Raw genomic sequence first — 16973 nt, 5'->3', positions numbered from 1 at the left:
AAAATAGGGCTGTTATTCATACATACTTCTCACAGGATAGTGGCAGTACAAGTAGGGATGCAAACAGAAGTATCTCAGTCTGATGAATCACTGCCAGCAGAGCAGTAGTTAATACCAAAGGTTGAGAGTCTATATTATCAAACTGAAAAAAATCAGAAAGGTGCTTCCTTAGACTATCCCACAGTATAAAATGTTGTTCAAATGGATACTTTATTCACTGATAAGCCAAAACATTGTGACCACTGACTGGAAAAGTGGTAATAATATTGATTATTTAATTACAATGGCACCCTTTACTGGGTTGGACATTTAGTTGTCAAAGCTGATGCGTTTGAAGCAGCAAAATGAGCAACGTCAGGAACTGAGTGACTTAATTCGTTTCCACTATGTGGTACCGGCACGATTCAACTCGGGTACCAGGTACTATTCCAGGAGGATGTTTCCATTACAAGATAGTCCTGAATGTGGATAAGATAAGATAAGATAAGATAAGCCTTTATTTGTCCCACAAGGGGAAATTCCAGAGTACATTGTCATCACAGCGACACTGCGTGTAATTTCCATGATGGATATTTTAGACAAGGTCCATATAGTAACAGTGATGACTGGGTCATAGTATCTCCACAACTGCAGGTCTTGTGTTTTTTCAGTGTAAATGAAGTATGTTCTTATATTTAATATGCTGATCATGTTGATGTTCATTAAAGCTCAGAGTAAATCCAAAGGTTATTAAATCAGAAACAGGGAAAACTGAAGAAAAAGTGACATTTTCAACAATTATATCAATAACTGAACATAAAACAAGTGTATCCATCCACTAGCATTGATCAAATTCTAAGGGTTTTACTGCTTAATCAATGCTATAGAATTCACAATGGAGCCTCTGAACATCCAAATGGGTCATATCTGATGACCATTAAAAGATGAAAAACTGTATTTTTCACCCGTTATTTACATGGATTGATAGGATTAATGGATCAACAGGTATTAAACATTTGACATCAGTAGATGGTTTTGGTCGTCAGTGGCTGTTTGGGTTTTTATAGGTTAATGAAGAATTCAGACCCAAGCATAGCATTTACGGTTTATGTAGCCCACAGGGAAATGATTTAAAATGTATAATTCCATTTAAAAAAGCAAAATATCTCTCCTTTAAGGCTTAGACTACTTCTTCCACTACTGATGACTGCAGTCCATGTGATAATGGCCTCAGGACAGGGACATAAGCTGAGTAACCTGCCTAATGCCACTGGAAGCCATTCAGACACACTTTCATTTACACATCTGCAACTAACCTCTGCACAGGCCTTCAGGCAGGTCTTTTTGAAACCGAGGAGAGCAGACACATCATTTCTACCGGGGTCAGCCTCAGTAGTAGTGTTGATGATGTGTCTCAGCACCACTGCCAGTCCTGCCCTGCACAGCGTCCCTGTCTCATCCAGAACAGCAGGCAGACGGCAGCCCCTCACCAGTGGCGGCAGAGCCTCCAGCTCAATATCACACACCTCCAGGGACTCTGGCAGCTGACTCTTAAATGTCTGGGGGCTGCCAGGTTTGGTGCAGACCAGGAATACTTTAAACGACTTGCACTCGCAGTAAGACAAGAGAAACAGGGCAATGGAGGTGTGCAGCGGAAGACATGGATCTTCACTGTGGGAACACACCTCTAAATAGAGGCGGGGATGCTTTTGCTCTATGTCCGAGGGTTTCATGTTAACTGACACTGAGGAGGGAGAGAAGAAGAAAAGCTTTGGAAATGTCTTCACAGTGAAAAATATTCATTTGATTTGGTGATTTTTTCTGAACATGCAATTAAACTTAACATACATATGAACAAGCAAAACACAAGTAATAACACAAAAATCAACAATCAAGACAATCTTAGACAAAAGAACAGCACAATAGTTTCATTAACATGCCCGACAAGGGGTGGGAAGAAGTGCCACCTATTTAGTCTCACCCCCTCTCCATAAAATATGACTACATTAATATATTATTATTATTATTATTATTATTATTATTATTATTATTATTATTATTATTATTTTATATTGTTAATATATATTTATCTTCCTCTTCCTTTAACACTACTCTTTTATATTTACCTCCGCCAAGGAGGTTATGTTTTTGCCAGGGTTTGTTTGTTTGTTTGTTTGTCTGTCCGTTAGTGTGCAACATAACTCAAAAAGTTATGGACAGATTTGGATGAAATTTTCAGGGTTTGTTGGAAATGGGATAAGGAAGAAATGATTAAATTTTGGTGGTGATCGGGGGTGGGGGGGCCCACAGGGGGGCCCATTTCCAACAAACCCTGAAAATTTCATCAAAATCTGTCCATAACTTTTTGAGTTATGTTGCACACTAACGGACAGACAAACAGACAGACAAACAAACAAACAAACCCTGGCAAAAACATAACCTCCTTGGCATGGGGGGGCCCATGGGGGGGGCCACTGATCAGCCTTGGCAGAGGTCTGCGCTCTCCGAGTGCTTCTAGTTATATATGTATTCACACACACACACACACACACACACACACACACACTGATACATCCATATACGCATACATATGTACATAAGTTTATAACCTACATATACACACAACATACAAGTACACATACACATATATATTTTTTTTACCTATGCGCTTGTTAATTGTGCTGGCAAAATATAAATAAATACTAAATAACTCAAAGAAAGAAATATAAACATAAACAGCAGTGAACATTTTTTCATTTTATTTATTCATTCCAATCTAAATGACTGGAAAGGAGCAGGATGAAGAAAACTTATAATACCTTGAAACATCTGCTTACATCAAATACGTTGCCATTACAGCTAATACAGTAAACAGTTTACATCAGGGGTGTCAAACTCACTTTAGTTCAGGGGCCATATTCAGCTAAATTTGATCTGAAGTGGGCCGAACCAGTAAAATAATAACATAATTATATATAAATAATGTCAACTCCAAAATTTTCTCTATGTTTTAGAGTGAAAAAAGTCTAATTAAACAATGAAAATATTTACACTCCAAACTATCCTTTCAAACAATGTGAATAACATGGGCACACTGAAAAAAAATTAGTGTAATTTTAACAATATTCTGCCTCAGTTTTTCATTTACACATGTTCATTATAACTTACAGATCACTACAAATACACAAAAGATTTAATATCAGGCAGAATACTGTTAAAATTGTACTTACTTTTCTTAAAACATTTCAGGTTGCTCATATTTGTTCAGGTTATTCACATTTCTTGTGAAATTATACTTTGTTTTAGTGTAAATACATGAAAATATTTACATTTACAAAGAGAAAATTTAAAGTTGTGAGTATTTCTAGGTTATTATGACATTGAATTTGTCTGAATGTGGAACCTGAACTAAAAAGATTAATATCTTAGTGTAATTTTTTCATTTCACAAATTCATCCCAGGGGCCGGACTGGACCCTTTGGCGGGCCAGATTTGGCCCCCGGGCCGCATGTTTGACATATGTGGTTTACATGATACTCAAAGCAAATAAAACAAATCCAAAATCCATAACTAAAATTATTTCATTACATGGTTTTATAAAGCTTCTCTATTCTTTCCTTGTACCACCTGTTAAACTGAAAAATATTTGTACAGCTCTTCTCTTCCATTGCCACTTCCACATCCCGACACCCACAACTGAAATACACATTTGTTTTACATTAGTCCTCAGCCTTTGTTGTTTAAAATTAAACCTCCTTCTATGTTTTTCATCCTGTGATACTAAAACAAACAGCATATGAACATATAGTGGCAATTAATAACCCTCATCCCTATATCTTGTGAAAAACATTCTCTTATCAGTGAATATTATCATATTATAGCATGCACTTGAATGTATCACTATAACATTAGATGACATGACATTTGGGATAACGCCAGTGGTAATTATATGTCACATACTTACACTACTGTTCGAAATGTGGTCATGTACACCGGTCTATCACGTTTACTCGTTACACCACACTTCCGGTAAGCCCTTTTCCTCGTTCCTTCTCTTAAAAAGGAACAGAAGCACCACAGCGCCACCAGCTGTCACAAACACAAACTATGGCTCCTTGCTAATTAAAATAACTGTTATATAAACCCAGTTCTGTTTTTTTTTTTTAAATAAATATTCAAAGTAATACACATTTTTTTAAAAATTAAAATGAACTATAAAGCCATATATTTATGCAACAATTATTTTTTCCCACATAAGGTTCCGCCGCTTGTTCGTTCCGGTAACATTTAATGGTTGCACAGTCCAACAGTGAGGAAAAGCGTCCACCCTGATGTCGCCTTTTTTTATAGGAAGAGTTCAACCGTCAGTTTAAGTCGAGCACGAAAATACCGGCATAAGGGGGCAGGGTTTTACCATAAAGTCAAAGGTGAGGTATAGTAGTTAAATAGAAAAAACTAATTCGCTGTTTTCGTTTCGTAATGGACAGCCGGGGAGGCAACTTTAGCCAGTGTGCTGCTGTCGGTGTCTCCGGTTCAGGTCTCTGTCGTTACTGAGTAATCTAAGTGACTCGGAATGAATCTCCCTTTTAGCTTCACAGCAGAATTAGGACAACGGTGAGATGTGGGATACGACCAGGATGAGTGAGTTACTGCGAGTGTCCTGCAGTTTTAACAAAATATAAGGTCACTGTGATATAGTGTTTCAGTTCATTCTTTAGCTAGGTGTAACATTTCGGACCAATGATGCATCAGAATGAACACTTTGATTATAATAAAAAATGCCCCTTACTCTTATGGGTTTAACTTCCTTATTTATTTATTTATTACTGCTGTCTCCTTTGAATTTCCGACATCCTCTTCCTTATGTTATCTTAAACAGTATAACATCTGAGTCATGACACAAACCGAATGCAGAGACACAATATGTAAACAATAACCTTTGCAGGGAAACAATATTATTTTCACAAATTATCCTGCATAAGAAACGCTCTTTATTATTATCTTTTTTTTTTTTTTTTTTTCAGTAACAGTATTGCAACAAATATTAACAAAGGTCTGTGGGAATGAAAATCACTTTAACAATCATTATCTCCCTTCTATCATTTCAGTATTTACACCAAAACTCAATAGAAACACATAAAGTGGCATCCCTGGGTATTTTGTAGTCTTCATTTTGTAACAGTTTGACCACTCAAACTGGTTGATTTTAGACGTCAATGATTTTGTGTTTATCAAAAGTTCAGATATGTTATAGGGATAGAAACTAAGAATTGATTAGCCTATCTTTTTACAAATGTCTTGATGCAAATTGCCAGTATGAAGCCAAATCCAAATGAAATGAAATGTAAAGTAAGTTGCAGTTTGTTACTATGCAGAGTGTAAGATGTGAGGAACGTTGCCATGCACTTTGCATGATCCATGGTGGTGCATCCCACAGAGCTGTGCCTCACTGGTCTGGTTGTAATCAATCCAGTTTCCATAGCAGTCCAGCGCCACAAGGCCACAACCTCTGTGGACAATAGGCAGCGGCAAGATCGGTTTTCTTTTTTCCCTAGAAGACGTATAGCAAAATGCTTTCAAAACTTCAAGGTGATTTTTTTTTTTTTTTATGACTGTCAGTATGTTTTTAGTTCTTGGCCAACTTTGTCAGTGAAGTCAAGCAACAGAATACTATTAATAGAATAATATTAAACTGACTTTATTTGCTATGACTCCTAGTTCCTAGTTTTAAGCCATGGCTGGGCCTGTCAGTTTGGAGTTGGATCCTATCTTCCTTAAGGGTTTGAGTTACCTTCACTCCAAGAGTAAAGACTCAGCTGAGAAACTCAAAGCCCTGCTAGATGAGTCCCTAGCAAGAGGAAGCGACACATCCTACCGCTCATCACAAAAGGTAATTTTGTGTTAATGCATGTCTTATTACACTGTAGCTTGTCATTACCTATTTCTCTTCTGGTTTCACTTGTTTATAATTTGCAGTAATCAGAGTGTTTTATAATAATCTTGTGTATCTTCAGGATATAGAAGTTTCGAAAGCGTCCGTGTCAAAACTGAGCTTAAGTAAACAGGACTCCAAGTCTTCGTCCAGCTCTTCTTCCTCTAGCAGCAGCAGTGGCAGCAGCAAATCCACCTTGGAAAAGAGCAAGAAAGAAGGAGAGAAGAGGCCGTCGGAGAAGGTGATGCATAAGGATTCGATAATCCTTTTGAAAATTTCACCAAAAATTGTTCTTTGTCTACCTTTCATAGCATAATTACAACAAATATTGAAAGTTTTAATGTTACTATTAAGGATCAAAATGACTGTATTATTAATTTAAAGTATGTATTAATACAGTGTTAGTCCTGAACAGCTGCATCCTCAGACAATAGAGTAAGCAGATTCAGTACAGCAGGACTATATAAACATGACTATTGTTTTGGGTTGTGGTAAAATGTAACTATCATGTGCACTCAATGCCCAAACTCCTCTCTTGGTTTCTTACTGATGAACAGGTCAGGGTTGACTTAAGTGATGTGGATCCACCAAAGAAACCTCGGCTGGACAAACATGAGAATCGATCCTCACCGATTACTGTTCAAACAATCAAAGACCTGCCAAACATAAATGATTATGACGAGACCAACGCTGATGACTTCGCCATGGAAATGGGCCTGGCCTGTGTGGTTTGCAGGTATTCTAAACAAATACCCTGATGGTCAATTCCTCTCTCTGTGTTAAAGGTGGGGTAGGAGATGTTTTCCTGGAACATTTTTTACTATATTGCTTAAAATCCCCTTCACACCTCGATTGCAACCAAATAATTAAGTGCTCTAACACAAAAATTAAAAAAAAAATGTAGTCACCTGTGGAATAGACAGGATTGAAAAAACACCATCCAATTATTTTAACTGGCCCATCCAAATGTTTGAATGGTGATATGTCTATCAAACTCAACTGCCATTTGTCCCTCCCCCTTCTGCACATACCCCTCTTCATGCACGAATCAGGCTTTCTCAGAGGTTTGGAGCACTTGTACAGGAAACAAAGCCAGAGCTTGGTTAGTTATATTAGGATGGAAAGTTCACCGGCAAACTGTTATGTCACTAACATAAATCACTAGGAAACGTAACGTTAGCCAGATACGTATGAACTAGGGCTGTTCTGCCGACAAACATAATAGTGAAATGCACAGATTACAGCGTTCAAAGCAAACTTTAGTGGGCTGCTAGCCTGACATCAGTCTTACTGCAATCAGCTGTTCTTACTAGCCTGAGATTACTTAGAACACATATCAAAACAAGTGAAATGTCCAACTTCTAATCTAATGCACTGATATACAGACCTGAATGCCGCGCAGCACTCGTGAACTTTTGGGAACAAGCATTGCACATTCCAGTACTCTGAAGGTGTGGCTTTGGGGGGAAGTCTGAAGTAAGGGGTTTGGACTTTTGAATTGTGTATTTTCAAAATGTACCTTTTTTTCCAAGATCTCCCACCCTACCTTTAACCATAAGCTTCTGGATGTCTGCTCCAGACCAACGATACTCTTTCTACATTCAATGTTCAAAGGTGCATTTGGATAATCCTACATGCATTTCCATTCTGTCACTGATTCTCATTCATGTGTTTTTAACTACCAAAGACAAATGACTGTGACAATGGGAAATCAACTAGTGGAGTGCCAGGAATGTCACAACCTGTATCACCAGGACTGTCACAAGCCTCAGGTGACAGATAAAGAAGTCAATGACCCACGGCTTGTGTGGTATTGCGCCCGCTGCACAAGGCAAATGAAACGTATGGTAAGGAAAATACATTTAGTTCCTGCGTCAACCACTAATATGGTATTTGGTGTTGTTTCTTCAGTCTGAAACTAACCTTTCTGATGTGCACACTAGGCCCAGAAGCCTCCACAGAAGCCGTCGCCTGCCTCTGCTTCATCTGCACCTGTTGTAAAAGACACTTTGGTGAAAAAGACAGACATTAAATCCAAACCTGACACAGCCAGTACCTTCCAAGCATTCAAGAGAACTGAAATGAAGGTATGTGTTCACTCTGCAGTCGTTTTATGAGACTGTGGTCCAGTCCCAATTCACCCCTTTGCCCTCCCCCTTACCCCTACCCCTTGGCCCTTGCACTTGGCACTACCCTTTGAAACAGAGCTGCAAGGGGTAGGGGTTGAAACGTTCCCCTATGAAATGAGACAACCCTTCGAGACCTGTTACGTCATCAGCAGTCATCAATGCCGCTATAAACACATGCAACAGTTTTGTTTCTGAAAGTATTCCCCAAACCGTCAGCAGCTATAACCATCTATGTTGCAAGGGCTTTGGGCATCTTTTTGCAGCTATCAAACGCAAACCGCAGAAATGCGATCTATAACACATTGAAACGGCATTAAACGGTCGATCAAACGATTAAGTTGTTTATGAGGAAAATACATACATTTGTGTGTCTTTTTCATCACACTGCTGCACTTTTTAGCCGTTTACCACCATCTTGCGATGATCTGAACAGAATTATAGGAGATTTTTCATACCCCTCCGTCTGTAGTGTGGTTCTGAATATTCTCCATTTCGAGGGCCAAACAGGCCTCCCTCTCCGACTCATCGAGAATCCCCCTACCCCCTCATGTGAACGCACATAATGGAGGGGTAAGGGTAAGGGGGAGGGCCAAGGGGTGAATTGGGATTGGGCCTGTAACTCAGGGTCTCTGCTGGTCCTTAAAACAGACTTAAAATATAGGATTCTGTGTTTTAAAGCATCTTTATTGGGATTTTGATTATATTAAATCAGGGTCCATGCGCAGGTCTTGAAAGTCTTAAAAAGTACAGAATTATGAAACACTGTTTTCCAGACCTTAAAAAGTCTGGAATGTTGTGTGGAAGTCTTAATAAAGTATGGAAAATGTTTCTCTTATAGTCAAATTTTAGAGTATGTTCAAATGCACATAAGCTTGTTAGATAATAAATACATGAGGAAAGTATATAAAAAACTTGATATGATTTCACTAACAGGTTGGTGCTGGAAATCTAGTGAAAATTTTTTCTGTGATATCCGTGGAGTTTTGTGATTTTCATAGGTTTTAAAAACGTTTCTGTGACTCAAATATAATTTACTGTGAATTATTCATTCACACATTCATACATTTATTAAAATTAACTTTTCTACTACACACATCAGGTACAGTCGCAACCAAAAAAGTAGGCACACAAGTATAAAAGTTCACAAAGTCACGGTCTTGGGCAAAAAAACAGCAGTTTTGAGATAGTCTGGATTTTTTATTTGGATAAAGAGCAAACACCCTGTAAATGTGATAAAATTATGATGTTCATTTTAGTTTCAGCAGTCTGCATTGTTTTAGGAAAAATAAGTATTTGTCATACTTAAATAAAACTGCAAATGAAAGCAATATGGAGCACATAAAGGTCTAATTAGTCATTCATGATGCAGTGAGTGGTCAAACAAGATGATAAAGTAACAGTTACTCATGGAAGTAATTAATTTTCTGTTACTGTTAATTTGATCTAATACATGCTGTGGGAAGTACTTAGATGAAGCCGATTAAAAATTATGAATTTGAAGGCCGCTCCCCCTTTTGAAGACGTCTAATAAAATGGCCCCCTGAACTACAGTATAATCAATAAACATTTTGTTACATTTATCCTTTTTTTTCTCCTATTTGCTCCTAAGTCCAATCGCATAAACTGTGATTGCGTATTCCAAACATGTTACTAGGAGCAACAGCAGAGAAAAGCGGCAGCAATGCGCAAAATACTGCCGCTGCTCAGAAAATATACACAAAGGATGCATTTAATTTGTAAAGATCAGACCACTGACTTCTGCTGCTCCAGCTGAGTATCATTTCTCCAGAGGCAGTGAGTTTAAAACTTTTCAGAGCAGTTTTTACTTAGTGGAGTTCAACATAAAGTTAGACTGCAAACAATGTTTCCTTGTTGTCAGTGATTTTGTTATGTTTATGGAAGTTTGACAGTGTGGAAATGTAGTTATTTTTCAGTATAAACGTCGTCAAAATAAGCACGGAATCTTAGAGAAAAATGAATTTAATGTAATTTGCTTTGTGTTTAATGCATTACTCGCACTGTAATAAAGTGCAGACGATGCTTTTGGTTACAGCTTATTAAGTACAAGTATTTTTAATATTTATTTAAATTTAAGTTTTATTTCTTTTTGAACAAATGTTTATTTTAATGGAAATTACTATAACCATCAATTTAAAGTAAGCAGTTTAAAAGTATAATTCGGCTCCAGACATTTCGAGGTTGATTATTTTTAACAGAATCTTGACTCATTATTTTAGAGGTTCACTGTAGTAACTTTATTTTTCCCTCGTCTTTAATTTCTTGGAGGCATCTACAACATCTGCCAATCCCACCAGCAGTACTTCCTCCTCCTCGGGCAGTGGTCTCACAGGCTGGGCTGCGTTTGGTGCCAAGACGAGCTCCTCTCTACCGACCAGCTCCAAACTGGGTTCCTCAGGTCCAAGTGGGAGCAGCAAGACCTTGGCGGCTCCCTCTGGCCAGAAACCCGTCGGGCTCTCCGGGTTAGCTGGTGCCAAGTCGGGACTCGGAGGTGCAAAGATGCCTGGGAACGGAAATGGCTCAAGCCAGGTGTCTCTCAAACCTCCCCCTCCCCTGACACTGGGTAAGCAGCCACTGAACCGCTCATCAAGCAGTGAAAGCCAAGGAAAGGGGTCGGCTCCGTCAGGGGGCAGCTCCCCGGGCGCCTCCCAGACAAGCACCGGGGGGAACGGAGGGTCCAGTAGTAACGGAGGTGGTAACGGGAACAATGGAAATGGGTCAAAGGCAGCACCAGGGGACAAAGCACCGACATCCCAAGAGTCACAGCTTAACGCCATGAAACGATTACAACTGGTGAAGAAGAAAGCAGCACAGAAGAAACTGAAGAAATGAGTCAAGTTTGGAGGCGTCAGAAATAAATGCTTAACCCATAAAGACCCAAACAGCCACCAACGACCAAAACCATCTACTGATCTAAAACGTTTAATAACTTTTGAACCACTAAACCTATCAATACATGTAAAAAAAAAAAAAAAAAATGGTGTAAAAGTGCAGTTTGTCATCTTTTCACGGTCATCAGATATGACCCATTTGGACGTTCAGAGGCTCTGTAATGAACGTGGAAACACCGTCATCTTCTACAACATTGACTCACCAGTAAAACCCATGGAGTTGGATCAATGACAGTGGATGGAGACACTGAGTTTATGTTCAATTAATGATACGTTTTGCTGAAAAAGTCACTATTTCTTCCGTTTTTTTCTGTTTCTGTGATAACCATCAACTTTAATCTGAGCTTTTATGAACATCCACATGATCAGTGAATTAAATATAGGAAAATAGCTGATGTACACTGAAAAAAAAAACCATGAAATACAGAGGGTTATGTCATAAGTTGTGATAAATCCCTTAAAAGTTAAATATAAAGAACAAAATATTTTGGAACTGATGCATAAATAACACTGGGTCTTTATGGGTTAAACTAAGTGGAATTAGTGCCAGAGCTTTATGTTTGTATTAAAAGACCACGTGTACATGGAGTAACACCATCCAGTCAAATACTTGAATCTTACTTAATGTAAATGCTGCTGGACTCTGTGTGCCTCATTTTGTCCTAACACATCTAACCGTTGAGAAAGTCAGTGTCACTTTTTTTTTTTTTTTCTTGTTTTTTTTTTAATGAGCATCATTAAATATTCTCTTCTTATAAACTGGCATTTGCAGTAACTTTGTAGACGTAGTTTCTCTGAATGTGTAGCATTTATCGGACAAACGAAGACTCAAACGTTTTCACAGAGGCCATTTTTATTCACGTAATAAACAATAACTATAGATTTCTTCATTTCATAACATTTACAGCACCTCACATATAAATCATTTCACATATAGGATTTACTTCATCTATAAATCACATCTTGTATAAAATTTACTTCACCAATAAATCGATTTAAATTTAGCAACACTGAAGTACAAAAAGTGCTCTTGCATAGTGCCCAGTATTTTCCTACCATTATCCATCACAGGTTAGTGGTGAAGTCTCATTGGTGAGCTCTCTTGGGATAAATCTCCGTTAAAGATTAAACATCAACACTTTCGGTATGAGCTGTGTGACCTCAAGTAGTGCAAGTTGGACTTCAATGAAACAGAACTGAAGGTTCTTTGAGCAGGACTAAGTAGGGAGGTGTGTTTGGGCGGCTGCGGGATGTGGCGCTGTGTCCGACGTCTTCATTAGCAATTTCTTCAAACATCTTCTCTGACAAAACTTTATATGTAGCTTCCTTTGGACAATGTCTACAAATTCTGTTCACAGTTTTTATTTAATTTTTTTTTTTTTTTTTGACAAGTTTTTTGAAACATTTAAAATTTGCCTTTACTTATGCTTGGACATATTTTGATGTCTTATAAAAAAGAAAATGGTTAGAGTTATCAATATATTTACTATTGAGCACTGATACAAAGTCATATGGGTGCTTCTATGAAACTGAGGTTATTTTGATACCTTGCACTTAGCCAGCTTTTTTGACCCAATAATAAAACAGAAATTTAGCCATATTTCCCCCCAGGATGTACCTAATGATGACCTCAGATAAATATAAAAAAAAATTACACTCTTGCTTTGGGCCATCCTAAAATTAATAAATCTTTAATAAATATTGGGGCTAAAAGTGGGACAGGAAAAACTACCTAGGTGTCATTTTATCTTGAAAACATGGCTTGAAATAGTCTTACAAAGCACTATAAATAAAGACACTGTGTTAAATTTGAGGATCCTAGTGGTTTTTCTAATCCAGACATGCAGGTTTTTCATGAATCTCAGTCTCATTCCCTGTTTTGTGTGTAACCCATCGTGTCCACTAGCGTTACACACAGAACCTGCCCATTTAAACACAAATGGTGAGTGATTTGCAACAGTGGTCATTTTTGTGAAACACTCTGCCTTGCATAATTAGTTTAACTCCCAAAATGTACCTGAGAGAATAAAAAGATATTCGAAAAATAGCAATAGTAGTAATTTTCGTGTCCTTTTTATACTGTGTTACATGCGGATTTTTGTATTACAATAATACATAAAAAATGTCGTTTATGTTTATGCATTTGGTAGATGCTTTTTTCCAAAGCGACTTATAGGGGAAAACCAATTAAATCACTCAATCAATCAAATTTTATTTATATAGCACCAGATTGCAACAAAAAAGTTATCTCATGACACTTTATATATAGAGTTGGTCAAAACCAGACTGTAAGCCAATTTACAGAAACCCAACAGAATCTTTTATCTCTTTTATCTCAGTAAATATTTATTTTTTAAAATAGACCCAAAGTACTTCCAAACTTGCTTCATAATATAGGTCTACATCTGGTTTGAATATTTAGCCCTCATGTCCTGTTTTTAGGGACTAGTCATAGAAGCACCCATATATGGACTTTAATTTAATTAATTGAGTTATCCTTATATTGGAAGATTGATCTCCTGTATCCAAACCACAGCGGCAGAACCTGACAAGCTCACAAATTCAACTGATTATTGATTCTTGATAGAACACGCTGGTGAGATACAAAGCCATTGGTCCTATTTTTTGGTTTCGTTCTCTTGTTTGCTACTGTTTATTTATGCATAGGACATCTTGCCGAGATAGTTGGCAGGGACGTAACCTTTTTGTCCATTAGCCTCAGCCAACCACCACTCCTTATTGCCTCCCAGGTCACAGAACTGGAGGATTCGGACATGCTGGTACTCCTGTAGGGTCAGCTCCTGGTCACAGCGGGCTTGAAATGCATATACAGCATAAAACTATGGAAGCAAATACAGATCAGATGATTAGAAATATGACATCTTCCAAAGAATCCAAAGAGGAGCACATTTACAAGATATGTGTTATGGTTTATGTAATAGAGAACATAATCTAAGGCGCTGTATTTATTTTCTTTTAGCTTTTAAAATAAATCAACATGGAGATTTAATACCAAACTGTATCTCCCTTCATATCCAGCAGGGGGGACTGTTTGTTATTTTTTCACATGAACAGTCTTTGTCCTAATGTGCAATGACATGACCCTTGTAAATATTTAACATTGTAAGACCAGTTATTATGTCATGTTATGATAAAAATCACAGTCATATAAAAAAAAAAGATAGCTGGAAATAGACACTGAAGACTTAAACCAGCGTGACAGTTTTGTTGTCATGTAATATTATTCACCTAATATAATTTCAGACAGGGACAACTGTAAAACTATCAAGTGTGCTTTCACACAACTTTATCTCATCCAGTCTATATACCTGCACGCCTTGGTTTTACTGCCTCTATATAATATCAACCCAATGTTTTATAGGTGAACCCTCCTGAGTGAGGAACAGTCGGAAAACCCAGTTATACTGGTTATGAGATCTGGGTGATATCTGCTTCAATGTCATGTTGTTGAAATTCGGATACGGTTTGTTTCATTTTGCAGTTTTAAAAGGTCTGTCCCCACATTTATGTACAGCCACACAGTCGTGCACTGAGGTCTGTAGATCTTTGTGATGGTGGATTTTTACAAAACCTTTCACAGGACACTGACAGCTGCTGGAAACTAAAACTCAGGTACGTCATTTTACTCAAGCAACGTAATCGCCATCGTGCTTGGAAATACAATAGTATTACCACGCTCTATAAGTATAGCGATGTTTTCTGCAATTTCTTGTTGCGAAACTACATTAATACATGCGTAGTTATTCAAATAGTATTTTTATCTATGTGCAATTAATTTCTGAAACAATAAACTACATATTGGGGCGGCCATGACTCAGGAGGTCTAATAACTGAAGGGTTGGTGGTTCGAATCCCGCTCTGTCTTAGTCATGCGTTGTTGTGTCCTTGGGCGAGACACTTCACCCTCCTTGCCTTCAGTGCTGCTGCTCACACTGGTGTATGAATGGTCAGAGTGTGAATTATTATCATTATTATTATTAGTAGTAGTAGTAGTAGTAGTAGTAGTAGTAGTAGTAGTAGTAGTAGTAGTAGTATTGTTAGTATTATTATTAGTATTATTATTATTACCTCCGCCAAGGAGGTTATGTTTTTGCCAGCGTCTGTCTGTGTGCAAGATAACTCAATAAGTTATGGGTGGATTTGGATGAAAATTTCAGGAAATGTTGATACTGGCACAAAGAACAAATGATTAAATTTTGGTGGTGATTGGTGGGGGGGGTGGGGGGGTGATCTACCTTGGTGGAGGTCTGTGCTCTCCGAGTGCTTTTCTAGTTTTTATTATTATTCATTCATTCATTCATTTTCTGAACCCACTTTATCCTCACTAGGGTCACGGGGGTCGCTTGGAGCCTATCCCAGCTACTTATGGGTGAAGGTGGGGTACACCCTGGACCTTTCGCCAGTTCATCACAGGGCTGAACATGTAGAGACAAACAATCACTCTAACATTCACACCTATGGGCAATTTAGATTAACCAATTAACCTATCAGTGCATGTCTTTGGACGGTGGGAGGAAGTTGGAGTACCCGGAGAGAACCCACGCAGATACAGGGAGAACATGCAAACTTATTTTTATTTTATTTTATTTTATTATTATATGTTGGGCCATAAAAGGACAGAAATGAATATTTTTTAATTCCTATTTCAATATTCTTTTGTACTGTAATTGCATTCACCACCATACACTTGACCTTTGTGCAAAAGTTGCAATAATAGCAACGTCATCATGAAGCCTAAGGAAGAATCACTGAGGCCCAACTTATTTACCCAGCTACATGAGAACAACTGACAAAACGTACAATTTTAGTCATGTGATATACATACAAGATAAGAGTATATAGGTATACAGTCTGAGCTACAATCATTACACACACATAAATACAAAAATGTATGTTAAGGAGTATATTTTATATTGACTGTTCAGGCCAATTCAGAAAATATGGTAGAAAAGTAGGAAATAAAATAGTGGCTTATTGTCTCAACTGTAAAAGATTTTGTAAACGTGGGGAAAAAAAAACAGGCCCATATTTAAAGGGTGCAAGTTCAGTGTGTTTTTTTTTTTTTAATTGTTCTACATGCGTGGAATTTTTTATGTTTTGGAAACTTATATTATAGTTGAAACAAACACAACTGAGTGGTATTATTTTCTATTATATAGTATCACAAGCACATTGTGTCTTAAATAATGCTTTGGTTTCCTGAACTACATACACTATATGGACAAAAGTATTGGGACACATTGAATTCAAGTGTTTCTTTTCTAACAGGGGTCTGGGCTACAAAACAATAATGACAAATGTTATAATTAGGACTGTCAAAATTAACACGTTAATGTGGATTAATCTGTCATCATGAGTAATCTGATTAAAATTTTAACACAATTAACCCATCTGCAGCGCAGAATGACTCTGAACGTCTCTGGTAATGCATTTTGGGCAGTTTGTCCAAATAGAGTTTGCATCACACATGCGCAAATGGGCAGTTAGTCCGGTAGTGACAGGCAGCAGAACCAACCCTTAAAGATGGAACACGCTAAACAGCATGGTGATCCTCTGGATGGAAATATGAGGACAAAAAAACCACACAAAACGAAACAGTTGTTTCAAGTTGTTTTGTTGAAACTGTTGAAGGTGTTTAATAAACATGTTAACTGCATATATATTCCCTTCTTTCTTGAGTTTGTTTGCTCATGCAAAATGAACCGTGATTAATATAGATTAAAAATGAATTATATTTAATCAAAATTAATCAACGGCAACCCTTTGATTAATCTAATTAAAAATTTTAATTGTTTGACTGCACTGGTCATAATATAGTTTTATATTGTAATAAATATCACATTGTATTAGTTAGTTTTGCTTCAAAAATGCCTCAGAGATGGTTTTTATTTAATTTCTCTCAACATTGATTCGTTTGTTTTTTTTTTTATATTGGTGTTTATAAACTATATGGACAAAAATATTGGGGCACATCATGGCTACATAAAATGTCTTGTTGATCCT

At 37.4% G+C, this 16973-nt stretch overlaps 3 protein-coding genes across 5 annotated transcripts in view; 1 reads left to right on the top strand and 2 right to left on the bottom strand.

Moving 5' to 3' along the window:
• Nucleotides 1-3995, bottom strand: part of gstcd (glutathione S-transferase, C-terminal domain containing) — a 92772-nt gene extending 88777 nt beyond the window's left edge. For both annotated transcript variants that reach the window (XR_003936539.1, XM_030146414.1), the window contains exons 1-2: nucleotides 3944-3995; nucleotides 1296-1723 (exon numbers count right to left, since the gene is read on the bottom strand). Coding sequence is in view for 1 of the 2 variants with exons in the window: in XM_030146414.1 (XP_030002274.1) it covers nucleotides 1296-1712 (417 nt within the window). In the remaining variant the exon portion in view is untranslated. The remainder of the gene's footprint in view (nucleotides 1-1295; nucleotides 1724-3943) is intronic.
• A 286-nt stretch (nucleotides 3996-4281) lies between these two features.
• ints12 (integrator complex subunit 12) lies at nucleotides 4282-10899 on the top strand. Of its 2 annotated transcripts, none has more exons than XM_030149283.1 (7): nucleotides 4282-4406; nucleotides 5705-5869; nucleotides 5994-6152; nucleotides 6469-6647; nucleotides 7599-7758; nucleotides 7855-7998; nucleotides 10327-10899. In XM_030149283.1, the coding sequence occupies exons 2-7, from the start codon at nucleotides 5714-5716 to the stop codon at nucleotides 10888-10890; spliced, it is 1362 nt and encodes a 453-aa protein (XP_030005143.1). In that variant the 5' UTR covers nucleotides 4282-4406; nucleotides 5705-5713; the 3' UTR covers nucleotides 10891-10899. The 2 variants fall into 2 exon arrangements, with proteins under 2 accessions (XP_030005143.1, XP_030005134.1); XM_030149274.1 differs by having other exon boundaries at nucleotides 5698-5869.
• A 2419-nt stretch (nucleotides 10900-13318) lies between these two features.
• Nucleotides 13319-16973, bottom strand: part of arhgef38 (Rho guanine nucleotide exchange factor (GEF) 38) — a 39651-nt gene continuing 35996 nt past the window's right edge. Inside the window, exon 14 of the mRNA XM_030133509.1 lies at nucleotides 13319-13789. Within this exon, the coding sequence (XP_029989369.1) occupies nucleotides 13607-13789 (183 nt within the window). The 3' untranslated portion in view covers nucleotides 13319-13606. The remainder of the gene's footprint in view (nucleotides 13790-16973) is intronic.

The sequence above is a fragment of the Sphaeramia orbicularis genome, chromosome 1 (genome assembly GCF_902148855.1).
Source record: "Sphaeramia orbicularis chromosome 1, fSphaOr1.1, whole genome shotgun sequence".
NCBI classification, from domain to species: domain Eukaryota; kingdom Metazoa; phylum Chordata; class Actinopteri; order Kurtiformes; family Apogonidae; genus Sphaeramia; species Sphaeramia orbicularis.
Note: the sequence above shows the minus strand (reverse complement) of the source record. Positions and strands in the feature narration are given on the sequence as shown.

Excerpts from the sequence above, each read along its gene's own strand:
- ints12 (XM_030149283.1), top strand. The coding sequence starts at position 5,714 with ATGGCTGGGCCTGTCAGTTTGGAGTTGGATCCTATCTTCCTTAAGGGT. Across the intron at positions 7,759-7,854 it reads CAAGGCAAATGAAACGTATG|GCCCAGAAGCCTCCACAGAA; the intron begins GTAAGGAAAATA and ends TGTGCACACTAG. Across the intron at positions 7,999-10,326 it reads TCAAGAGAACTGAAATGAAG|GCATCTACAACATCTGCCAA; the intron begins GTATGTGTTCAC and ends AATTTCTTGGAG.